Below are 16,884 nucleotides of genomic sequence, written 5' to 3'. Positions count from 1 at the left end.
TGTTATGCGGTAATAGTAATGGATACTGCTGAATATAGTCAGGGGTTAATGTGGAGTTCACTGTTTGACACAGATTACTGCATTAGTTTAGACTAATCTGACTAAACTGACTAACCATGTCCCGCTTAGGGACATGGTTTAGTGGGCATGGTGGTGTTGGGTTGACAGTTGGACTCGATGATCTTAGAGGTCTTTTCCAGCCTTAATGAGTCTATGATTCTATGATTTCAGTTTAGACAGGAAAGACTGCTGTGACTGTAAGGTATGAGCCAAGCGTGAACTTTAGTGGTACCTGCCTGGATGAACGGATGATTTTAAAAGTGGCTTGGAAAGACAGAAACTGTCCTCATTCTAGTGGGTGCTATCTGTGAATATTTACAGAGAGCAACTTTCCTGTCTTCACATTTAGTTGATCATTTTAGCAAAAGCCATCTTAGCTTGTTTATACTGTACTCTTAAATGTTCTCTTAAAAACCTTAGAGCTAATCTCCAGTTGCCAGATTTCCAGTTTTCCTTGGCAGAACCTGCCCAATTTTCTTCTCAGCCAATAAAAAAAGCCCTTAGTAAATTGAAAGTTGGGAGGGAAGGAGATTTCATATGAAAATGGATCACTTTTAATACTGAATGAGGAAGCTGGAGTCTCAGCCTGTTGCAGTGATGAACCCTGCTACACACTTTGGATCCCGATTCCTGTATGCTCTGTTATGTCTTGACATTTCTATGAGTTTGTAAACAGAGTCTGTTGTGAATACTGGTGACAGAGCCCTGTTGCTAAAGAACAGTGTTGACTCCATGGGAATAAGCAAACAGGCAGGCATCTTCTGTTGGATACCTTATCTTTTATTGCAGTAAGGAGGCTGTATAATATTCTCGATGCTCTTCTCTACTTTGTATGAGTGGTTGTTAGCATGAGATTATAAGAATGTGAAATTTATCATTGTTCTTTTGGCATATATAGACTTTCAAACAAGTGATCAAAGGGATACCAAACTATTTCAGAATTGAGAGCACAGCAACTTGCCCAAAGGAAGAAACAAATACAAATATAAAATTTAATAAATATTACAAAGCTGACAATAAGCAATTATAAAAGTACTAATAAATATATTTTTAAGCTTACTGTGATGAAGAAAGATGCTGAAATGAAATAGAAGAAAATTTACTCTGAATTAAACTCTGTTATTTTCTAAAGTGAAAAAGCATCAGAAGACAGGAATGAATTTTCCTCACATTTAATGTTACAGTGAAAGGAATCCAAAATTTCAGGCACATAATCACAAGTTTTCATAATGTAGTGAGTTTATGTACATCTGCTTAGCACCAGTCACTGACTGTGTGCCTACTCTTAGGTTTAAGCTTACACTTTGCCATTTGGCATAAATTAGATGTGTACATGCTGAGCTGTTGTAGCTTGACTGACATCTGGTGACTTTTTAAGGAGAAAGAGTATGATTATGGGGAAAAGAGAAAGCCATTAGATTTAATTATTGCAGCGTGAGTTTATGTACATCTGCTTAGCACCAGTCACTGACTGTGTGCCTACTCTTAGGTTTAAGCTTACACTTTGCCATTTGGCATAAATTAGATGTGTACATGCTGAGCTGTTGTAGCTTGACTGACATCTGGTGACTTTTTAAGGAGAAAGAGTATGATTATGGGGAAAAGAGAAAGCCATTAGATTTAATTATTGCAGCACCAATTCTAGTCATGTAACATCCAAGTGAGGTAGTTTCTTTCCTCGGAACAAAAGTTCCTGCATTTTGTAATGTGTGATTTAAAAAGTTGGACTTCACAGTAGCAAGCCTTTAAAAAAAAAAAAAAAAGAGTAGTGAAAATAAGATTTTTAAAAGTGTGGAGAAGGATTCCAACAGAAGCTGGGTGAGATGATTTCTAGGATGTTAATTTCCTATAGAAAGAATAATTATTTTGTCATTGTAAAAATTTTCCAGTTAAGACAGTAAAGAGCTAGGATTGTCTTGCTTTTAATTAAGCTCTGTGTACTAATACTGACATGTAGCACGTGTACACTTTAGCAATCTAACTGATGACTCATGTTTATACAGTAACAATGCTGAATATTTATGATATTTGACTTGAGACTGGAAAAGTCATAACTTTAATGATTTTAATACATGATTTTACAGGGGCATGGCAAGTAACCAACTTGTGTTGAAATTGTGGTCCTGTTTACAGGTTTGCAAATCCATCTCCTTGGAATTCCTACATTTCTGTACAGCTCCTACATTCCTACTTCCTGTACCTACCCATACTTAGAATTCAGATGCTGTCACTATGATCAGCAATGTACTAAAATTAAAGAAGTGAAATAATAAAATATATTTTCTGTTTTGTTCAGGGTACAAAATTTGGACATCCAATGGGATTAAATCAGGCTCCTCCCCCACGTTCTTCTGTTCGAAGATCATTTGGAAGATCTAAGCGATTTAGTATTACTCGTTCTCTGGATGACCTTGAGGTAATTAACTTTCACTTAAAACTTAGAAGTGAGTCCTAGAGAGGAACTTACAGTAGTTAATGCTGATTATTAATGAAGGAAAGTAATATCTGTAGTGTAATAAAGTTACTAATCATCATATAACATTTATGTCAGGGGAATACAGATTTCAGGTATCACCTGACTTGTTCAGTTTCTTTAATAGTTTACATTGATGCCAGCAGTGGCCATTCTTTCTGTGGGGAATTTTGACTTTATTTTACTCATCACAGCTGGTCATGTAGAGCAAAACAATACAGTTTTGCTGATCAAAATGTTGATCATATCTTAGAAATCATTGTATCATGATATATAAAAAAATCAAATGCTCATCGTATTCTTTTTTTCATTTAGCTGATGATCATTGCATTGAGAAAATTTTGGGGGGTTAAATTTGTTGCTGGACCAGGCTCTTTACATAACTTCCTAAGGAATGTAGCTTACGGAGTATGGAAAAGTTTTAAAAAATACTTAAATAGGTTTTTCCTCCTTATATGTCAGCAGTTGAGAAAAGGGAATTCCTAATCAACATGGTGTTGGTCATTGGTTATGGTGATTTTTGGGTCTTTCTGAGTGTAATATAATAATTTTATTTCACAACGGGTATACCATCAGCTGATGCCTGGGCCTCAGTGGCCAAACCTTATTGAATTTGGTGAAAACAAGGAACGAAAAGCCATCTGAATTTAAAAAGCTGCTCCTCCTGCTCTGCTGGGAGCCTCCCTCAACCAGCTGTAGGAATATGGCTTCATTATATCTTCTCTTCTAGTGTGCTTCCTCGGGAAAACCTGACCCATAGTGATGTGAAGGTGAATAGAGATATTTTTCCCTTACCCCTTTATCATGCTTATCTGGAAGAAGGTTTGTGGCTAGGGAGAAACAAAAATATGTGCAGAGCTCTTGGCATAGGAACCATGTAATATATATTATACTGCTCTTCAGCATGGGAGGAAATGTGGCACACTGATTCCTCTAAATGGGAAGGAGGTGTTTAAAAAGTGTTTGAGATGGGAGGAGGAAAGAGGGAGATATTCTGAGTTTCCTGCCATGGGAAAATGTAGGAAGAACGGCATTTCACTGACTCTGAACTGAAGGAGAGGGGAGCTCAGTGCACTGGATTTTTAGAGAACAGAATATATGGAAGGAGCTTCTGGCGTGCTTAGGGAATGCAGGTAGGAACTGTAATTACTTATTTCTCAGATGTTTTAAAGGACATTTTTCATTGTGGTCTATTTCTACCTTGTTGTCTGAAGCTTTTAAGCATCTTGCTTTTTTTTTCTAGTCATGGAAAATACTTTTTCATTTCTTTGCACTCATAACTTTAATACAGTAAGTGCATAACTTTAAAAAAGAGAGCAAGATCCTCTGGATAAAGCTGTTTGGGAACCATCTAGCTACATCTTTCTTCATCAGAAAATGGTGATTCTTCTAAATCAAAAAAGCTTGCTACTATATATTACCAGTTTTGACAGAATTTCTGGTCACAGTAAGAGAGAATCCTCTCAGAATATCTAAGAGCCTAGTGCTAGTAATTCATATGCAATAGGAAAAACATGGTTTACACCACATTCTTCCAGTTTAAAATTTCATAGAGATTTATGTGCACATCTCATATTTTGAACACCAAAGATATAATTTAATTTCTGGCCTAAAAAGTCCATTTTTCTCTCATTATGTCTTAGTTGGTATTCATTAGTGTATATAAATTGAGTAGCACCAACAGGAGGGATTGAGAGGCTCTCTGTGGTACCCAATGTTATAATTCTTAAAGCTGTTACTTTGGATGGGGAAACTTACGTTCTAGGTCACGGCATGAATTGGACAAAGAAACAATCTGTATTAAAATCTGTATTTGGAAGAATGCCCTTACTTCATGTCGCTATTTGGGTGTGGACTGCTCTCTGTCAATTGCTTCTTTTCACTTTGAAATCTCTTTTTTTCCCTTTGCATGCCATAAGAGTGACATTCTAGCCACCAGGAGAAATACCAACCCAGAGAAGAATTTCAAAAATTTCATAAGTCAAAGTAAAATAGCGTTGAGGTGTTTCGATTTTGATTCTAACATTAACGTTGTTATTGCAGCACTTTTCCCAAGTACTGTTACACTAAGTGTAGTAGAACACAATGTTGTTAGTACATGTTTAGATTGTTTCAGGCCATCTATTTAGAGTTGCTGGAAGAGGAAATAACAATACCAGGAAATTCTTAGAGACTCCACCTTTGGAATAATGATCATGAACATATTATATAGGCTACTCGGTTGCTTTTGTGTTCTTTACAGTTATCTTAGCAGAATAGATAAGGTACTAACCCAAACATGAAGTTTGAAAATGAATAAGCTTCTCTGAGCTTGTGGGTTTGATTCCTGCTGGCATCCAACTTAGTCTTCTAAATTGAGCAGTATAAGTAGGTTCCATGCAGTTTCTTTTATGGGCATATGCTGAACACTGTTTATTTGCTTATGGGTCTGAAGAAGGCTGTATTTGGATTTTTTGTGAAAGTATGAACTTGCTCCTCTTGTCTTTGGAGCTGTAGTGTGTGAAATACCAGCCGTCAGTTTTGCTGTCTTTTGCCATAAGGTGGCGTGATTTCTTTGTAGTTTGTTTTTTTTAAATTTTAATAGCTGTAATGATACAGTTGCCCCTCCTTAAACATTTTCCTCTTACCTTCAGAAGCTGTATTATACGTAGAAGAAAACAGACAAGTTTGTAGGATTAACCTCTAGGTGCTGTTTTTACTAATAGAACCTGTATACAAGATTATTTTAAATCTAGAGGGATCAAAATAGGATGAGAGTGCAAAATTAATGGATGCAGTTACACTGTGACTATGGTGTGGAAAATGTTTCACAAAACACAAAATACACAATTTTATTTCTGCACTGTGGAAATTGTGCTTGTTCACACCAGGGCTGAATATGATTATCTTGTAAGTTGGAACTGAATTCAGAAAATTAGCATGTCTAGTATATACTTTAATTATGTTGTTTTCACGAGAAATGTATTTAGAACTTTTTCTTTATTAAATTACAAGAAATGTGTTTTTATTAAGAACAGATTCCTATTTTGTATGTAGTAATAAATTTTCCTTATGTGAATCGTTTGTCATTATGAAGTATTGTCTATTAACAACCACGTTAAAATTCTGTGATTTCCACCAATTTTACTTTATAGCATGTTTGCTTGTTCATATTTGCAAGGTGTAGCTTAAGCTAAATGGAACTTGCCATGATTTAGGATTATTTAATATTTGGACTAATGAGAGAGCATGATCCTATCTTTCTTCCTACTTTTCTTCCCTGTAGGTAAGTGCTACTACTCTCATCCTCTTAGCACGATTCTGTCCTGGCAAAGACATTGTTTACAGATTTATAAACACATTAAAGGTGACTCTGTGAGACTGCAGAGACTAGAACACTGCCTTTGTAAAAATTTACATTAAACAGAGTAATCCTTTTACTCATCTACAGTTTTGGAACCACATTCCATTACACTTTCAACTGTAGCTCATTAATATTTTAATTTTTCTTGAGGTCTGTAAAAATACCCTTGGAAGCCAACAAATTTAGGTTCCTCCTCGCCAAGGGGAACATTCAAAGCTGTTGCGTTTCCTGAAAATCACTGTGGCACTTGTACTTTTGGTATTTCTCAGTGGTTAAAAATAGGGCAGAAGAGTATCATGAGAGACGTAATATCTTGGGCAAACAAGTGTCAAGCTCTTTGAGTATTGTTAAATAATCCTTGAAAGTAGAGATCTTTTTAAAATTAAAGACTATTTAATTGTTTTAACTAAACATCAGGACAAAAAAGATGGCTGTTGCTGCTGCTCTTCTTGTCCTCATCCAGTTTTGGAAACCTTAAAGCTATATCCTATATGAAAAAGATCATTTGTTGGATCAAATTTCTAAAGTTTAGTAATGTTTTCAAAGTTGGAATGTATCATATATTCCTTTTAAAAATCAGTTTGAGGAATTTTGTTAGAATGTTCTATCTTAATTATAACCATTAATAATGTAGTATTAGCTGTTATTATAGATAATAATGCTTGATTTTTTTCTGTTTTGTTAATTCCACTGAAGCAACTTTTTTTGCATTTCATCTGCTAATTGAAAGCATACAACACATCTCTTAGGTATGGGGTTTTATACTAATGAATGACATGTCTCTGCTGGATGTTAGCTTTGGCATCTGTGGGTGGCAAAACCCCCTAAATGCTCATTTGACTTAATAATGAGTTTTTAAGTGGGTACCTGTCTTTGTTTGACTGATTTAAATGATCAGACAAAGCTTACACAGGGAGAAAATAGCTTATGTTAGATCAACTAGTATACTAGGAAAATCAGACAAGAAGAGCTAAACATGCTCCAAACTTTTCCCACCCTGTCAGTTGATCTAATAAAAAGTATTAACTCTTCTTGCAGAGCTTGCTTTACTGACGTTCTTAGATCATCACCATGACCACAGCGCCACCACCATGGCTAGTATAATTATGTAATTTAAAGCAAGAGGCCTCTTCATTCTCAGTTTATAATTGTGAATTTAAAATTTGAAAAAAAAGTATATTTTTGTCTTAGGTTTCACCAATTTTTTTAAGCTATGATAACTTGCCATGGGCAGCTAGTATACACAGGTTCTACCATGTACTTTTAAGTATTGCATCTTTTGCATGTATTTTGTCCTAATTTTTATCTAAGATGTAACCGACCAATTGACAGTTTTGCTGTCTGCTTTCATGAAGGTGGAGAAAAGGCCAGTTGTGAAATAAAACTGCATGCAAGAATAAAATCTCCATTTTTGTATGTAATAGGTAGTTCTGTATTTTTAACACGTTAATAACAGAGTTCTTAAAGGGCTACTCCTGTCTTATGTATGGATGTTCTGAAGTCCGAATGCTAACACAGTCCAGCCCCTGACACTGCTGTTTTGGAAGGCTCATGGGTCTGTGACCACAGCCTAGGTTCTTTGTTTCTCAACCTGCATAGTGTTGCTCGGTGGAGTAGCAGTGAGTAACAGATCCTGTTTCTTGGAGTGTGCCACCAGGGGTCAGCTTTTAAAACAGTGCTAAGTGTAGGATATGTACCTAGTGATTTTCCACTCTCTTGCTGTAATAGCTCAAACCCTCTGGCTGAACTATAATATATAGCTTTAAATAGTGTAAGTTAGTCATGACATTAAACATTGATTTCTTTACCTTGAATTACTGTAGCATATGTGGTCATGGAGCTGATCAGTAAGGCTTTGAAAGCATCCAGTGGTTTCTGCCAGGCGTTCTTCTGCTCTGTTCAGACCTTTGGCAGTCCTGGCTGGAGTTGTTTACCGACTGTGCTGCATAGTGGCTGCACACCTGTGTAGGTAAATGAAACAGTGACAGTTTGTACTGTCACATTGTTAGAGTTGTCATTTATGTGGCTTTGTCCTGGGCCAACTAATTTATTTTCTCAAATGGTTTTGGACATGGTTTGGAAGTTAGCCCTAATAGCTAGTATCACTGTGCCCTGCAGGCAGTTTGGATGCAACCAGCTTGATCGATAGGAGGGTGGGAGAGCTTGGTGGTATGATAGTGGCCAGAAAGCACCAGCTGTCTTTGGAATTACACGATGGCTTATGGCACTATTTATTTGACTAGTACAGATACAGCCAGTATGTCTGTAGGTTACATCATCTCATTCTGGATGATGCCTATGTTATCCCTCAGACCTTTTTTTTTTTTTTGCTGTCATCATTCTTAGTATGTCTTGAAGACTTCCAAGAGCATAATTTTTTTTCACATTTGGTTCTCTAGACTGCTCTGTTAAGAATTTCTAACTCTTTTCAGTGTACTCTAGAGGATCTTCTTCAGGCTTTTACTTTGGCGTGTGTGATCTTATCAGGTACTTTAGTTATATCCATTGTTACTCCCTAAAGAAGGAAAACATCGTGCTAGCAGTATACATTTATTTATTTTTTCCACAGGTTGTGCACTAGCATTAACTAGCATGTTAAGCCTTTGCTGGTATTTTATACTGTACCATAATTTTTAAAAGATTACCAATATATGCTCTTAAGTTTTCCTTACGCTTATAGACTTTATCATGGAAAGTTCTTATGCTCTTTACCCTGTTTTGTAAAGTATCTGACAAAGGTGGGTTGGTCAACAGATAAGTACAGTTGTGTGTAACCTCTTTATCATGAATTGGAGATACTTATTTCTAGATACAGTCCAGAATGTTAAACTGTGTGATTTTTTTTCCAGACACTGAGAATAATGGGATTTGTTCTCTGTTATTGCAATTGTAAAATTACCATGCTTTGGTAATTTTACTGTTTACTGTTTTCTCCTGCTTTTGGGTTATTTTCTGTATTTCAGATTCTGGAGAAATTTGCCATGTAAATTTGCATGTAAAAAGCGGAGTAGTCAGGGAATGTGCTGAGAGCTGGATCTCACCTCTACTTTCTTTGTGAGGTGCATATAGCAGTGCTCATCATGGCAGTGCTCATTCCATACTTTGGTGCCTGAGAAGAAACCAAGAGTGTTGCCTAGGATGGATTCCATAGGGACTTCAGTCCCCATATGTGCGAAGATGGTTGGCACTGTATGGAGAAATTTCTCGCTGAGGAAGCAATCAGTACATTGTCTGACCCTGCCACTCAAGTGCTGTCCAAGCCTTATTGCCTCTGGGCTTGGCTCTCCAACACAAGCCAATTTCTGTCGCGGAACCAGAGGCACAGTATATGCTTTCAAGGGACTAGATATGAACTTGTATTCTGCGTAAATCCTCAGGCACCAGGCCTTACTTCTTGTCAGTAGTCAGTACCGCCATTCCTAAGATGTGTGATTAAATGGACGCAGGTGAATTCATGAAGCTGTCAACATCTCTGATGCAGTCATGTTTGTGGAACTACATGGATCAGCCAGGGTGAGCAAGTTAAAGTAACCACCTGAAGCTACAGAGGGGTCATATCCCTTATGAGGTATCAGACCTTGGTTTTGGCTCTATTCTTTTGGTTCTGGTTTCCTTGAGTAGTGATGAAACAGTCAATGCTTGCAGAACTGGACTCTTGGTAGGTGGGCAACCTCTCAGGGGTGTCTTTTTCCGTAACCTTTGATACCTAGCATTCTTTTAAAATTGGGCTTACTCTCTTTGAACTGAAACTGTTCGCTCTTCTGGGTCTAATTCATGAGGCACATGACATTAAGGCAGAATAATAGCTTACTGCACTGGGGTCTGTTATTGAAACCCAGAATTATTTGCCACTTAAGGCTGGCCCTTGCTTCGGTTTCTTATGTTACACTTGTTGATTCAAGAGCATCTTTTAAGGCTCCTCTCAAGAAGGTGAGCAGTGAGGTGAAGTTACTCAAGGTAAGAAGGACAAGAGCAGTCTCTGAAGATGAGAGCAGGCTGCTTTTATAAGACTGAATGACTGGACAACAAAATGGCAGATGAAAATGTATGCAGATAAATGTAAAGCAATGGAAATGAGGCAAAATAGCCCTAGCTTCATATATCAAATGATATTTATGTCTCTGAGCTGACTGTTTCTTCTCAGAAGTGAGGTCTTTGAGTTATAAGGGAGGGTTGCATGAAAACATCAGCTCAGTACAGTAGCAATGAAACAAAATCCTGTGTTATGAATTATTAGGGAAGGAATAGAGGAAAAAAACACATAATGATTCTATTGTATACATCTGTGATTTGCCCACACCTGTTCTCTTTAGTTCAAAAATGTTATGATATATTAGAAGTAGAAAAGGTTCAGAAAGGCGTAAGAAAGCATACAAAGTCATGGGTGGCATAGAAAAAATAGTTGGGATTGACTACTCACTGTCTCCTTCGGGACAAGAAGTTGGCACCATTAATTAAAGGTAGCTGGAGCCAGGAGCAAAACAAACAGAAGAACACGATTGTTCATGCAGGAGGTGAGTCGGTCTGCGGGATGCCTCACCACTCAGTGCTGTGGATGCAAGAAATTTGCATGTCCTGGGGGGGAAAGTGGACAAGTATTTGGAAAAGAGAGCCACTGGGGATTATTAAGGAGACAAGCCACACCAGATTCAGGAAATCTCCTGAACTAAAAAAACATGGAGTCTGGGAGAAGGTAATGAGGGAAATGTCCTACATGTTGCCCTGTGCTACTCGTCGGTAGATATCCATGTGTGGCCACTACTGGAAACATAATACTGGGTTTGATAAACGCATGTTCTGAACCGATTATGTTCTTAGACTCAAGGATGGACATTGCTTCTCCTTAACTGTGCGATTATGGATTGTACTCTCGGCACAGGAAGCTGCATTACCTTTCACTTGGTGTAAACTTGTTTGTTTGTAAATGAAAGGGCTCGCCAACCATAGTATCTCCTAGCGCAGTGTAACTGCCGTGTGCTCTGTGAGCATTTACTGTTTGTGCTCCAGCTGTCTGAGGAAGAGGGTACCTGCAGCTTTCCTGGTTAGAGCTTCTGCTGCGAAACGGATTGCCCATGCAGTTCCTGGGTGGGAACGAGGCACTGGGTGACTGGTTTCACGCCTCTCTTCCTGCCCTCCCTCGGCTGCTCCTCCTGTTCCCTGGTGTGTCTTTTTGTCCTGTCACGTGCTAATGGGGGTAAGGAGGGGTTTTTGCTCTGTGAGACCTGGTTAATGTTAGGGAATGAATTAAGGCCTTATTGAATGAACTGAATTGGTATTTCTAGAGTATAATCACAGAATACATATGGCACAACTGGTAGCACTGTAGCTATCCGTGAATTGTTTCTGACCCTGTCTCTGTGCTTAAACTGCTGGGATTTTGGCTAGGAGTTGGTACCATTTAATTTTCACTGTTGTCATGGATTTATCAGTCCAGTGAAGTCTGGGGAGGAAGAAAAAAAAAAAGTCACCTGTGGAGCTTCTACTAGATGAGCTACTGCTTTTTATTCAATATTAAATCTTCAAAACATTTCATCTGTTCTGATACTTAAAAAAATACAGTAAAAATCCCATCCTCTACTTCCCTCTGGACCGAGGAACTGCGGAAGGATGGTATTTAAGAGCAGAAAGTGCGTGCATTTCTTTCTGAAAATACACGGATATTGCTGGTCCGTCTGGAGAGTAGGTGTGGTATTGAAAATTACGAGAATCATGTTTCACTTGGAACGCGATCCTTGTAAATGCCAATGCCCTGCTTACTCAAAAGAACACGGAGCATTTTGGTAGGATGAGATAGATTGCATAATATGCATACATGTGATTGTAATCATACTGAGACACGTACCTACATGCCAGAAACTGAAAGACATTTGCTGTAAGTCTTACAAGTATTAACAATTTTTTTTTAAAAGTATTTTTAGATTATATTTTAAGTATTTATAATAGGGATTGATGACCTAGTTCATTCAGATAATAGACTCATCAAAGGGGAATGTATTAAAAAAGAGAATACTTTGGAGGAGAAAACGATGTTGACTCAGTGCTTAAACAAGTTTGGACAAACGTTTAATAGAGTCCTGTAGGCCTTTACCGAATGCATTTTACATTAGCAGATTCCTCAGCAGCATGCTGTTGTCTTTACAGAAGCTTTATTGTTACACAGGACCTGCCTAAACACCATTTTAAAAGCTGCCTGTTCCTTTTGATGAGAAGATACAGAACCAGTATTTAGGGCGGAGAATGTGCTGGGGAGGGAGGAGAATGGGAGAGGTGTTGATAGGGCAACAGACAGAGAAGCTTCATTTTTTTACTGGACTCTGGAAGAAGTAAATATGTGTTCAGAAAGAGCGTAATAATAAAGTGGAAGGGACTGTTTCTTAACAATGAGCTATTAAACTATTTATACATGGAGAAAACTTTTACTGATAGTCAAGTGTCTGTAAGTATAAAGTTTTGTTTGTCTAAAGCGAACAGAAAACAGGAATATGGTTTAATGAGTAGTCTTCTGAGCTAAGAAATCTTGCAGTGAAATAGATAAATAATGCTTCTAAGGATTCAATGAGGTTTTAAAGAGACAAAGTTTGTAAGTATAAGTATTTAAGTTGACTTTCTATATCTCTATTATGAAATTAAGAATACAACATTTTTATAGACATGTTTTAAATCTCTCTAGCATTGTATTGTTTGTAAAATGAGTGAGTTTAGTAGATACAGATGCTTCTCTAATTAAGTTTTTTATAAATCTTTCTGTTAATTTTCACTATACTTGCACATGTTTCTGTAAAGCAAGAATGTCATGTTAAAGTTACAAGTTACCTTCAAATTGTTACAGCGTTTTTTTAAGGTGTGCCGCTAAAGCGATTTTTTTTTTTCTTCCAGCTGGACTTTTATCCAATAAAACAGAACCCAGATGGTATGAATTATTAAAATAACTGAAAATAAATGAAAGGTATTTATAGAATACAAAATTTCTGAGGTGTAGAGACTTCAGAGCAGTTTCAGCTTCTTGTTGCTCAGAAAGCACGTAGTAAGTAAAGGTCCTAGCTGTATTATCAAATTTTGACATAATAGTCTTATTCTTTATGTCTGTATATATCAGAGTGTAATTGTCTTTAAGGCTGAAAGTATAGCAGCAAAACTATCAGTTTTTAAAATTAAAAGGGAAACAATTGCAAGGCTTAGGAAAGATATATATGCATTATTTACTTAAAAATTAGTAGTTTTCATGCTCAGTTTTACATTCATTTCCTCAAAATCTAATGATTCTTAGAGGCTCCATCTGCAGTAGTAGGAAATTCAGAAGTGGCTTAATGTGTTTCAGTCATCTGTCACTTAATCATATCCTCCTTAATATGTAATTTAATTTTAATTTACTATTGGGCCGCAAGTCACCTTCCATCTGGATGTGCAAGTTATGCTGTTTCTGCATGTTTTTATTAGTGGAGAGAATTTAGTTGTCTTAAAATGTTGATCAACAGAAGGAAAAAAATAGTAATTATTTAAAAAACATTTTTGAAAAAGTCTATTTTTTATTATCAGTTTACAGTCCGGCTCTACAGAAGTATTTTTCAAAGTTTACAATACAGCTTTCAAAATCAAATATTTTTTTTTAGAGTAGATTTCTGGATGGCAAATCTTCCTGAACTTAACACTTTAAAATGTGTACATCAGTCTCAGAAGAGTAGGCAGACAGCAGGGGGCACTTGGAACAGCAGTTTGCATCCACTCTCTTCACTGAATTTATTGTATGGGAAGTCTTCGTATTTAACAAGGAGGCTTGTATTTCAGTTATTTATACATGAACAAATTCCAAATACTTTGGCTTGAAAATATTTTTTGTTAATATCACCTTGGAATAGGAAGGACTTTTATCTTTAAAATTAATAGAGGGAAACCACAGTGTTTTAAAAAAGAGAATCTTCCCTCTTTTAATGAGTTGCACATATGGGGTCTGTTTATTGTGGAGTAGTTGACAAATCATTGACAAAAATATATCTAGACAGATTATAGAAAATTTGGAGAATTAGGAAAAAACCCCCATTTTATTTTATAGCAAGGTTTTCTTAATTTGTGTGTAGGCTTTTTGATACTCCTGCTTTTTATTTCAGTAACTAAGGTCAGTGAGCTAAATCATATTCTTAACAGATATTTTTTTATCTGGCTTTCATGCAAGTAGTTGTTACTTTCTTTAATATGAGATTAAAAAAGAAATACTTGATATTGATGAGATTTAAGATTTTTGATGGTGCATTCTGCCAATGTCAAAGTTACTTCAGGAATTAGTGTGACTAGGAGCTGGTCCAGGGGATTGCATCTTTCTAGTTGCCTGGCTTTTTTTGTGTGTTTTTTCTTCTTTTAGGAGTCAGGGATATATTAAATCCTATTCATCTTTTGACAAGTTAAAACTTATCCAGGCTTCCTGTCATTCTGTCTTTCTCTTCAGCTTTTTCTGCTCTGAAAAAAAATGTACAAAAGAAAATATGAGCAGGAACTGGAGGGAGGGTAGAAGGGAAAAACAGATCAACCATATCTGGGGTCTCTACCCCTTCCCACAGTTTAGCTTCTAAGCAGATGGATGTGGGTTTACAACTGTCGTCTTTGGTATATCGGAATGAGGTTTTTAAAGCTGTTGTGTCATATTTTAACACTTTCCATTAATAGCTTTGCAAATTAACATTCCTTCTGCTTTTGACCTTTGAACTTTGAGTTGCCTGCCTGGTTTACAAGTATGGTATGCAAAATCACAAGATTTTGAATCTGGCAGCTGCTGAAATAACCTGTGAAAACGTAGAGGGATATGAATTTTTTAAAGGGCTTTCAGGGTCACATGACATTTCATAGGCATTATCATTAACTGGTACTGTCTAATTGGTAGAGCTTTTTTGCGGTGCTAGTAGAGTCACTGCATGGAAAAAATGTGGACGTGCAATGCTTAGTTCAATGAAATAAAATCAACAACTCTAAAGGTCTGTTTAAACTAAGGGATTATTAGGTTTATAACGCCAAGTATTAGGTTTGTAACGCCAAGTATGAGTGCCTAGAATGTATAAAAGATTGCCCACACACAGTGTTCCTAACAATGTTCACTACGGTTACTCTGGTGAACTGCTAGTCTTGCAGCTACATCCTATTGCATATGGGGTTATTTTTCTCCTAATCATTCTTGTGGGTAACATCCTCACCTGTTAAAACACTGCTGGTACATTTGGTTTTTCTAGGTGATTCCTAGAGGACTTAGGTCGAGCATTAAGTAAACACTATTGATAAAAATCCTTTTTTTTTTTTTTTTTTGTTACCCCAAAGGGATGTTTACAGGAAAGTTCTCTAGGCATTTCTGATCCATTTGTGCTTTTTACTTATCCAGTGTAAGGATTATTATGCACCTGGTCACCTGCATATTTGTAATGGTGTGGCTGTTTGGTTAAGGTACTGACAGTGAAAATACATTCTGCGTCCCACTTGGTTTAGTGTCAAGCAAAATGCAGTATTTGAACAGCTCTGTTTGGCATTTTTTCTTTATAAAATTATAAATTTTTAATACTTATCCACACATAGTAAAACTGTTGTTCTGTGCAAGTATCATAGGGCATTTGCTTCTTAAGTCCTAAAATAATGGAGGGTGTAATTTGTAAAACACATTCCTTCCTGTCTACCCACCCATTTGTTTCCATTGCATTTCTTCATGGTATTAAATACTTGTAGAAGACAGCATTCAAAAGTGCAGTGGTGTGCCTATTCAAACAAGTAATCAATCATAAAATGAACAATGCAGTTGTCCATTGCAGCAATTTTTTTATGTCTCTGGAATGCTTGTTAAAGTATGCTTCCTCCATTTTCATCTGCAATTAGCTTAAAATTTCTTCTCTGATCACTCTAAATTAATTTGAGAAGATTGAGTTTTTCTGTTAACCAAGTCTCTTCATCCTAAGTCCAAAAATGGGAAGATGCGCAGACTTGGACTGTCTTTTGCAAGCCAGTCTTACCATGAGATCTTGAGTAAAGGCTCTTAACTTATTTTTCCCTCATTTTCTCTCTATATAAGTTTGGAGTAATATTTGCCTTCTTTGTAGGGTTGGTTTTATATTAGGGGCTCAACCTAGGAACTCTATGGATGTGGGGGATTCCACATGCTGCATTGAACAAAGGAGAAGATTCCTCTTTCCTAAACTGCTACTACTAAGTCCACCTTGGCTTTAAGGACATCCCACTAGCATAAAACTGCCCACTAATCATTCCCAGTTTGCAATTCTGGTGTTTATTTTTAGCAGAAAATGGTATTCTGATCACTTAAAAAATAACAGCAATGAATGGTTTAGGTACTGTCGCTATTTACTTGTGAATAGAGCAAACTTCATGAAATCCTATACTTTCCATATACAGTCTCTTGAAGACATTGCTGTCACAGCCAAGTTAATAGCACTTCCCTCTTACATTACAAGTAGCCTATTTTGCTCTCTGTTCCCAAGGCGCTGTGCACAGAACTGTCTTGACATCAGTTGAGCACAGGCTCGGGTAGTGAGGAAGGAAGGGCAGAATATCAGTTGGTTTCTGAAAGGAGAATTTGGTCTTTAGTGACAACAGGCTGCTCCGAGGTTTAACCAAATACGCCAAGTTTCCTTATACTGCGGATTTTTACATGCAATTTATAGTGTTAACTGCTGAAAAGTTAAGCAGAATAGACTGTTTGAGGTCCTACTTTATTCTGGCTTGCATTATGTAAACCTCTGAAAATAGTGGTTTACTATGTAAATGTTTCTATAACTAATGTTAGGGTGATTAACTAATGTTTTTCTGAAAACTGTCTTGGAAATCTGTTTTATTGAATACAGGACTATCACACAACTCAACGTCATTTTATTTTCCTGATTTATTATAGGAAACGTTTTAAAATACAATCAGCATGATTTATATAAAATGATCTAGCTTTTCTGGTGAGAGATAATTGAGATCTAATCTGAATCCCTGACGAACCACGGCTTCCTGCATTGGCCTGTTGCTATGGGTAACATAA

The 16,884-nt window shown here is 36.8% G+C and overlaps 1 protein-coding gene across 1 annotated transcript in view; it reads left to right on the top strand.

Moving 5' to 3' along the window:
- RGS12 (regulator of G-protein signaling 12) overlaps nucleotides 1-16,884 on the top strand; it is a 71,476-nt gene that overhangs the window by 14,610 nt on the left and 39,982 nt on the right. The window contains exon 2 of the mRNA XM_009285378.2: nucleotides 2,357-2,476. Within this exon, the coding sequence (XP_009283653.1) occupies nucleotides 2,357-2,476 (120 nt within the window). The remainder of the gene's footprint in view (nucleotides 1-2,356; nucleotides 2,477-16,884) is intronic.

Source organism: Aptenodytes forsteri, unplaced genomic scaffold (genome assembly GCF_000699145.1).
Source record: "Aptenodytes forsteri isolate BGI_AS27 unplaced genomic scaffold, ASM69914v1 Scaffold88, whole genome shotgun sequence".
NCBI classification, from domain to species: domain Eukaryota; kingdom Metazoa; phylum Chordata; class Aves; order Sphenisciformes; family Spheniscidae; genus Aptenodytes; species Aptenodytes forsteri.
Note: the sequence above shows the minus strand (reverse complement) of the source record. Positions and strands in the feature narration are given on the sequence as shown.